Source organism: Raphanus sativus, unplaced genomic scaffold (assembly GCF_000801105.2).
Source record: "Raphanus sativus cultivar WK10039 unplaced genomic scaffold, ASM80110v3 Scaffold3895, whole genome shotgun sequence".
NCBI classification, from domain to species: Eukaryota; Viridiplantae; Streptophyta; class Magnoliopsida; order Brassicales; family Brassicaceae; genus Raphanus; species Raphanus sativus.
The window spans coordinates 295-9,345 of NW_026619199.1; the positions used below are offsets into that span (position 1 = coordinate 295).

Below are 9,051 nucleotides of genomic sequence, written 5' to 3' on the forward strand. Positions count from 1 at the left end.
AATCTAAAAACTAAAATTTAAAAACCAAAAACTATAAAAGCCAGAAACTAGAAACCAAAATCTAAAAACTAGTAAAACAATCATCACCTAAGCTAAAACTATAAACTACAACTAAACCAACTCGGTTATTTTTTTATTTTTTTTGAGAAAACACGGTTACTGTTATAGGCTTGGTTAGGTTCAAATGGCATCATACACGTTGGTGTGAAGTATCACTTTCTTAAATATGAACATAGATGGATAGAGAGAGAAGCATCTTAATTAATTGAAAATGCAGAAGGATTTAAAAAAGGAGAGAGAAAGATTACCATTAAAAGAGAGTTTGCAAAAGATGGTTCTGATATGAAACATAGCCCATCCCTCTCCTTTTCCCCTTTCTCATGAAAGATACTGGATGGTCCTCCTTCAATGTCCTCACCTACTTACTACTCATATTTTTTAATTATTTATTGATTAATTAGTTTCCAATAAAACTTATTAAATAAGTTTCAATGACCCCAATTCAGGATGATTTTTAATTATTTTTTACAATTTTCAAAACTTACTACTTACTACTCATATTGAATAAAAGTGTGAGTTTCTAGGTTTACTCAGGATGATTTTTTGAAAATTGCTAGATAATTGGTCTGTTTTTTTTTTCGATTTTCTTTTATGTATAAATACAGTTCAGCTAAGAAAAACTTGTAACCTTCTTTTTTTCTGAAAGTGGGGTCTTATTACCTGCACAACAATATTCCTTCAAATGAAACTCATAAACCAAAACAAAAATTACAAAGAAAAAGAGAGATATTTTTACAAGAACAACATAACTTTTGGAAAAGCAGCAGCAGCAGTTAAGTGATACTGAGATCAATAATAATAGCAATATATATTATTTCTTCAAAACAGTTTCGCATTAGTAATTTCTCCTTTGTGCTGATCTACCATATTATCTTTAAAACCCAGGTAAGGTTGTGAATACTATACTTGAGAGATCAACCCTAAAAATACAAAGTTCCTTTTTTTCCTAATTCTGTGTCTGATCGTTGAGTTACCAATTCGTGGGTTTGATATGTTTCTTGGCTTTGTTTATCTACAAAGAGATTTGATCATTTTACAGTAGAATATTAGTGAGATTAACCCTAAAATTACACCCCAAGTTTTGTAATCAAAGTTTTTTCCCTTCAAAGTTACAATCTCTTTTAGTTCTTGAGGGACCTAATCAATTATGATCTGTTAATTTCTTGGCTATTCTTGATCTTCAAAAAGATTTGATCATAAAGCTTTATTAGCCTCGCTCTCTCTAGAGATCTAGATCGATTATCTCACACTCTTCTTTTTAATGTTTTATTCATCTGGTGACATTGCAGAATCAATGGAGGAAGGTGGGAGTAGTCACGACCCAGAGAGTAACAAGAAGCTAGTGAGAGGGAAGATAGAAATAAAGAGGATAGAGAACACGACAAGTCGTCAAGTAACTTTCTGCAAACGACGCAATGGTCTTCTCAAGAAAGCTTATGAGCTCTCTGTCTTGTGTGATGCGGAAGTTGCACTTGTTGTCTTCTCCACTCGTGGCCGTCTCTATGAGTACGCTAACAACAGGTATGCTTCTCCTACACCATTGATTGATTTGCTACTACAAATTATCTTGGTTTAGAGCCAAGATTAGGGTTTTTGTTAATTACAATCATGGATTTTTTAATTATTTTTTTTCTCTAGAGCTACCATTATCTTTAGATTTCTTTATATTTATGTGTGTGTTTGTGTATGCAAAAAATACGAGAAGGAAAAAAGTTGGCTTGTCTTCTCAACTTCTCGTTAGCCTTTTTTTAGTTTCACTCATTTTATGAAACATTAGAACCTGATGCATGTCTGGTTCTATACCACACTTAGTTTTGACGATCTACAATTTTCTATATTTCAAATTATTGCTAGGATTTTATCAGGAAAAGAGTTGGGTAACTCTTGCCACGAAACATCATGTATGTATTATATATATGTAAATGTGCAGGGCTTATATGTGTAACCTTCGATCTGGGAAACTTACAAAAGCCTAATGATAAGTTATCCATAAATAAGGATCCTTTTTTGTCACAATCAATAGGGATCCTTTTAATAATTTAAACTAACCCCCAAAACCAAATGAAAACTGTGAATTAGTTATACTCTGAGTTGGTCTTGAGAAAATATGTAATATAACTGAAAGCTAGTATTTTACGTTTGACACACAATGAGATTTCTTTTTTATTTATTTTAATTTCTCATATTTATATTGTATGATGGTTGAAGAAATCCTCTAAAACAATATACGCATATATGTGAATTTGTTTAACATTCACTCACTGAATTTTTTAAGAATATTGATATTAATGTATAGGCCCTAATGGAATGTATATATGCTGATATATGTAGTCGGTAGTCCATTGATATATAATAATGAGAGTGAGATAACTCAGAGAAGTGTCGGAAATCAATGTGGTACGAACCAGTGGAAATTTCTGGCATTCTGAGCTCTATTTACTTATTCTTATATTTGAAAAAAAATATCCGATCTCTAGATAATATTTTGATGACATTGAATCATATAATGTGGCTGTGCGTGAACCTTGTTGTGTATTCCTCCTCAAACCGTAAGGATATAGTATAATTACTTACTACTATATTCTTACTTTAATTAATTGCATTAACAGCCATATTCATCAATGTAAATTACCTCGAGAAAATCTTTTACTCATGCAAAATGTGTTTGATTAAAAACTTTCTCCTCGTACTGTGGTGATCAGAAACTGGTCCAAAGCCATACGTTCCTTTCTCGTCGAGTTTTAGTTTTTTTCGGCAGGAAAATATAAAATTTCCAAAACATAAACCAAGAAATATAATATAGTATTAATTATTCTAATTAACAGTTTACATTTATTAAATCAAATCTAATGGTTTCTTAAATTTTTTAGTGTGAAGGGTACAATTGAAAGGTACAAGAAAGCTTGTTCTGATGCCGTCAACCCTCCTACCGTCACCGAAGCTAATACTCAGGTACATTATTGTCTGTTTATTTAGTCAAAAAAAAATTATTTTCTGTTTATTCTTTACAAAAAAACATTACGAACAAAAAGAGCGAGTTCTTGAAATGTTTTGGTGTTTCTATGCATGGAACTCTGAAGTATTATCAGCAAGAAGCCTCTAAGCTTCGGAGGCAGATTCGGGACATTCAAAATTCTAACAGGTATAAACATGAACATAAATCATCAAAACAATTTTCTAAAGACATTGTTTTGTTGATTTATGTTCATGTTTATAAAATGAAGGCATATTGTTGGAGAATCACTTGGTTCCTTGAACTTCAAGGAACTCAAAAACCTAGAAGGAAGGCTTGAAAAAGGAATAAGCCGCGTCAGATCCAAGAAGGTTACTTATTACATGCAACTACGTCTATCTGTCTCTATATAATTTACATAGTTTTCTCACTTATATGAAACTTTTGCAGAATGAGCTGTTAGTGGCAGAGATGGAGTATATGCACAAGAGGGTAAGCAAGTTTCTTCCATATCATTCGTGTCTACTTCTTGGAAGTTGAGTTTTGTCATAATAAATCCCTGTAGGAAATGGAGTTGCAACACGATAACATGTACCTGCGAGCAAAGGTTAGTCAGTTTCAGTCTCTACACTCTCTATTCTATCGTCTCACAATCAATCTTTGACTTCTGTTTTTATTTGCAGATAGCACACTGCGGTAGGCTGGATCCGGAACAGCAGGAATCGAGTGTGATACAAGGAACTGCGGTTTATGAATCTGGTCTGTCTTCTTCTCATGACCAGTTGCAGAATTATAACCGGAGCTATATTCCGGTGAACCTTCTTGAACCAAATCAACAATTCTCCGGTCAAGACCAACCTCCTCTTCAACTTGTTTAAGGTTAAACACGATGACAACTTGTTTCTTCCACTCAAAACCGTTTCGAGAGAAAGAGAGCAAGAGTATATTATATGTATTAATGTATGCAACTTCTTACTTATGCATAGTTTAGGCTCCAATGATAATAAAACACAACTCTTGTTTTTATTGCCTATTATCTATCTTTCAGTTCTCTTTACTGTTCTCTATATCTTGCTCCTTTGTATTTCCAATGATTTGAAACCAACCATTGAATTAGTCTTGATATGAAGATTTTAAAGGTAAAACGGTACAAGAATAAAAATGAATAGCAGAAATGAGCATTCTCATTATATTCAAGCGTTTGGCCAAAATCTAAAATAAAAAAAAATTACACAAATAAGGAACAAAGTAGTTGACTGAACAAACTGAGAATCCTTCTTACAGATCTGACGGATCCTTTAACATATTGTGTTACATTTGATACTAAATTATGATCTACAGGCTTCAAACCTTTTCTCAACCAATGTTTCAACAAAGCTAACTCTAATCTCCTCACCTGCAAAATAATTGTTCCATCAAATGTAAACAAATAAATGAAATAACTGCATTAGCTACACACAATTCGAGAACCTAAATTAAGCGTGATGTAGAAACAGAGTTATATGCGTCTAAAGTGTAATGTAACTAGTGTAATACAGTTAGAAACCCGTTACTGTTCCCCTAAACAATTACATATAAAACATCAACCAAATTAGGAAAAGAATAGGTGTAAGTTGTTCATGGAAAACACGAAGAAGCATATTGTTTTAGAAACAAAAACAGATTTGACTCTTTGTATGACCACACACACGCTTTGGTTTCCAAATATATAAACGAACAGTAACACACAAAACCTTTTGTCAAATTATATGTTGTTGACTTTCATGTTGTCCCTCTTGTCTTAATTTGCTGTCTTTCAACACATTTTTATGGCAATCCTTAGATGGTCTATGAATCTAAAACAAAACTATAAGAAGATTCCAGGTCATAAATCTATAATGAGTTGATCCATTTCTTGAAAGAACTTTTGGTATGTTCTTCCAAGGAGCTTTTTCAATAATATAATGGTTGAGTGGTTTCTTGTTTATTCACTTGAAGCTTAGTATACATACGCTAAGGCTGATTTGTCACTGTGGGCTAAGACCCAATATAAAATTGTTCTCATTTTTTTCTCTTACCAAACAATATTGGTACTCATGATGACTTGGGATAAAAAAGCGCTGGTGAAGCATATTAATCAAAATCAACTTGGCTTGGAATATCATACGTGCACGGTCCTGCAATCAAATCAGCTCTTCAACTCTATTTCCATGGAAACCTTTGTGTTTTTTTCTCTCTCTCTCTCTGATAGTAGGCTTCATGGTTCTCTCTTTCAACTCAACTATGGTCTCCTTGCTTCCTCAACCTTCTTCTTGGATTCCGTTTTCTTTTGTCTCTTCGCAGGTTCACTCAGTGTGCTCTTCTCCCCGGCTTGCATTTCTCCAAGTTAACCAGCCACGTGCTGAACAGAAAGTCCACTTGGCAACATCAGTTTTGTTCTCTCTCCTTCTATGGCCCAACATTGGTAAGCTCCACTAGGCCCAACATTGGTAAGCTCCACTAGGCCCAACTTTAGAATAATCGCTCACAATTTAATTTTCTTTCGTTCTATATGAAATGAGTTTTTTCCCTAACCTTTTTTGTACCTCCTTGTTTAATAGTATTGATCTTGTTGACCATATTACATATATACATATTATTTTATTTTTTTACATACTATATATCTTGTTTAATCATATATCTTGCACAGCAGTTTGCCGTCAAAAAAAAAATCATATATCTTGCACCAATCTAATGGCTAAACCATTAATTTCCGAATTTGAAGGAAAATATGGAGATATTTTCCCAATTTTCTCAATATTCGGAATTTAAAAAAATTCAGAAGAAAATAAGTTATGAACCCCGGGTAAAAGAGCCAGTGAGCCACAATCAAAAATAAAATATAAAGTAAAAATAATTAAATAAAACAGAAAAGAGACTGTTTTTTCTTCTTCTTATAAACGATTTGAGAGAATTACAACTTGTTTGTTAAACATTCAACCACCAAACTTCATATCATCATCCTTCTCACAACTCTCAAGAAACGAAGTAAGAACTTTAATGGCATTGATTTGACATTGCAGAGCCAATATGTAACTCGCCGTCTCTTCAAACAGCGCGTCCACTCCAAGCGCCGTTCCTCCTGGAACTATTGTCTGAAGAGCTTCAATCTTCTCCTCCACTCCTTCTTCATCATCATCTTCTACGCTGCTCTCTCTTACACTCTCCCTTGAATCTGACAATCTTTGTCTGGTTCTGCGCTTGAAACCAGCGGGACGTGCGTTCACGGCGGTGGAAGGCGACGGAGAAGAGCGTTTGGTATTGGAAGTAGCTAGGGTTTTCTCCATTGACGGAGGGACAAAGAGAGAGAGAGAGGCTGTGTTGGAATAAAAGGGGTAAAGAGATGTGTGTGATTTATAATATGAGTGATGATAGAATCAGTATGTTGAAGGTAGGACCGGTTAAACCGGATCCCGGTTTAAATTTACATTGCTTTACTCTAAAAATTTGCCATAGATTTGAGACCTATTCGAGTATTTAATGGATTTATGGAGTTGAATCTTAATGGTTTTGGTTTGCTTTGGGTTTGGTTTTTATGCTTTTGCTTTCTATGGTTAATTTTGGTTCGGTTTAGATCGTGGTTTGGTTTTTATGTTTCTAAAATTGGGTAAATGCCATCAAAGCTGGGTCCAGTTGTGATTTTCTTATTTTGGTTTTTGTGTTTTTCGAATTATATATGAAGTGTTTTTTGTTTTGTTTTGTTTTGTTGGAGTGATTTGGATCAGTGATTACCACGCGCTATTTTGAGTGGTTTTTGGAGACGTCACTTTACTCAAGTGGATCTTCCTGAGGTCCTGACAGATAGATAGATTGGATCTTTATTTGTTTTTAATATATTCAGAAAGTTATGTATACTGAAAAACACATTCCGTTGTCACTAACAATTAGTAACATGCTTAGTTTAGTACTAATAGTAGACCTAATGAAAACGCCGAGTCATTAATAAGTAACATGCTTAGTTTAGTAATAATAGACTTAATGACATGTGTTAAACTTTAGTTCAGACTTTGACTTGTGTGGGTCTTTGTTTAGTATTCTTTTCGGAAACAGGAATGATGATTTTCGGTGTATTTTTATCTAATCTAACTAATGCATGAATATGTAGACAAATGCAGTACATGCGAATAATCAATGTGTTTCAGAGTGAAAGTTAATGAAGTTGTACTAGTTTAATTTAGTTAAATAAAAAATACATTTTTTAATATAAGAAGAGACGTTAATTTACAATACATTAAGAAAATGTAATATTTATAATAAACGATGATTATTAGAGAAAATGTATGTGTGTATTTGATTTATTCCTGTTTTAATTTGTTGAATCACTTGATTCCATAGATAATGTATATACTAATGTATGTTTTATTCTTGGATCAAGATTCCATACAAATGTATTTGGAAATGTAAGATAATGTATGACAACAAACTAATCTTATTTTTACCAAAAAGAAACCGACTAATCTTATGTATGGGGTTTATGTCTTAATGATGATGTGCTCTCTAATTTAACATATGGAACAGATTAGGCCTGGGATTTCGGGTATTCGGTTCGGTTTCGGATAGTACCCGTTCGGGTCCGGATATTTCGGTTATTTAGAAATTATATCCAATGAGTAATTAGAAGACTTACGGTTCGGTTTCGGTTCGGTAACGACCGGTTCCGGGTCGGTTCGGATTTTTGATGAAAGTAACCATGTATAACCCGGAAAAAATCGGTAACATTTGGTTCGGTTAAATTTTATCCAACATCATACTCAATATCTGAAATAATTTTTATTTTATTCATTGTATTTTTATTTTTTTATGAAAATAAATGAATATTGTATATATAACAGAGAAGTTGAGCTAGTCTAGTGGTATTACTCTTGAGACTTGACCCTAAACAACTCAGGTTCAACTCTCAGCGTTTACAATGTAAACATAAATAACAAAACAAAATAGAGATGTATAAGTAAAATGTAAAATATACAATAAAGTTATGGTGGTCCAGTGGTATTGCACATGTTATATTAGCTTTCACACCTGGGTTCGACCCTCATGAGACACATATTTATGTGTTTTTACATAGAATTCGGTTTAAATCGGATACCCATTGGATTTCGGGTAAATACCCGAACCGACCCGATATCCATGGTTAAATATAATTTGATCCATCGGATAAATTTGGGCTTACCCAAACCAAACCGAACCGGTCAATTTCGGATCGGTTTCGGGTCGGATAAATGGATATGGGTAAAAATCCCAGGCCTAGAACAGATATCTTAAATTCTTAATATATAGGTTAAGTATGATTATAATCATTATTTACACAACGCAATGACTTAAATCCAGTTAATACTTAATAGTGATGATTACGTTATGGTAAGAAAGCAACAACGAGCTAAAAGGAAACGAGCCAGAGAGTGGAGGCGCGTGAGAGTAAAAGCGGAGGAGGAGGAGAAGAGGATTCACCTGCGTCAGGTGCATGGGAGAGAGAGTGATAGGAGGGGACCCAGAAAAGCCCCGTAAAAAAGGAAAAGAGAAAAGGAAAGCACATGTGCTCACATGAGAGTTTTTTCGATCTATCTCCCATGTGCTTCCTCTCTTTACTTTCATCTAACACACACTCTCTTTCTCTATATACACATAGAAGGAATAGATACAGTCGTAGATAGTGAAGCTGTGTGTGGTGGACGTACTACTACTACGATCATACTATGATGATCTACTAGTTGCACCGAAGATCTCACATGCTTTCTTCTTCTTTCTTTCATGGCAGCCACGTGACATCTTTTATGGAACCTACCTTTTGAAATCTCCATAAATCTATCCCTCATTTTGTGTCAACTCTTTTTTTTCTCGTATTATTCCAAGAAATTCAGATTTATGAAGTTTTATTAAATAATGTCTATAAATTTTAAAGGAGGAGAAAAGTCGTGCTCATGTCGGCATTAATCTGTGCACAAATTACTCCAATTTAACGTTTCTTTTTGCACCATAAAAGACAAGGCTTTTAATTTGTTTTTACAACCTGCTTCCATTTC

General features: G+C 33.8%; 2 protein-coding genes across 3 annotated transcripts; one reads left to right on the forward strand and one right to left on the reverse strand.

Moving 5' to 3' along the window:
• Positions 1–711: 711 nt before the first annotated feature.
• Positions 712–4,063, forward strand: LOC108836514 (agamous-like MADS-box protein AGL1). 2 transcript variants are annotated; one of them, XM_057001709.1, is made up of 8 exons: positions 712–832; positions 1,350–1,581; positions 2,931–3,012; positions 3,141–3,202; positions 3,285–3,384; positions 3,464–3,505; positions 3,579–3,620; positions 3,697–4,062. In XM_057001709.1, the coding sequence occupies exons 2-8, from the start codon at positions 1,355–1,357 to the stop codon at positions 3,889–3,891; spliced, it is 750 nt and encodes a 249-aa protein (XP_056857689.1). In that variant the 5' UTR covers positions 712–832; positions 1,350–1,354; the 3' UTR covers positions 3,892–4,062. The 2 variants fall into 2 exon arrangements, with proteins under 2 accessions (XP_056857689.1, XP_056857688.1); XM_057001708.1 differs by lacking the exon at positions 712–832 and having other exon boundaries at positions 960–1,581; positions 3,697–4,063.
• Positions 4,064–5,867: 1,804 nt separating this feature from the next.
• LOC108838122 (transcription factor PAR2) lies at positions 5,868–6,375 on the reverse strand. The gene has a single exon (XM_018611092.2). It carries the CDS (start codon positions 6,316–6,318, stop codon positions 5,968–5,970), a length of 351 nt encoding a protein of 116 aa, XP_018466594.1. The 5' UTR covers positions 6,319–6,375; the 3' UTR covers positions 5,868–5,967.
• Between the last annotated feature and the right edge of the window lie 2,676 nt (positions 6,376–9,051).

Bases quoted from the DNA above. Each gene is read 5' to 3' on its own strand.
- LOC108836514 (XM_057001708.1), top strand. From the start codon at position 1,322: ATGTTTTATTCATCTGGTGACATTGCAGAATCAATGGAGGAAGGTGGG. The intron at 3,203-3,284 runs GTATAAACATGA...TATAAAATGAAG, and splicing joins GACATTCAAAATTCTAACAG to GCATATTGTTGGAGAATCAC. The intron at 3,506-3,578 runs GTAAGCAAGTTT...AAATCCCTGTAG, and splicing joins TGGAGTATATGCACAAGAGG to GAAATGGAGTTGCAACACGA.
- LOC108838122 (XM_018611092.2), bottom strand. From the start codon at position 6,318: ATGGAGAAAACCCTAGCTACTTCCAATACCAAACGCTCTTCTCCGTCG.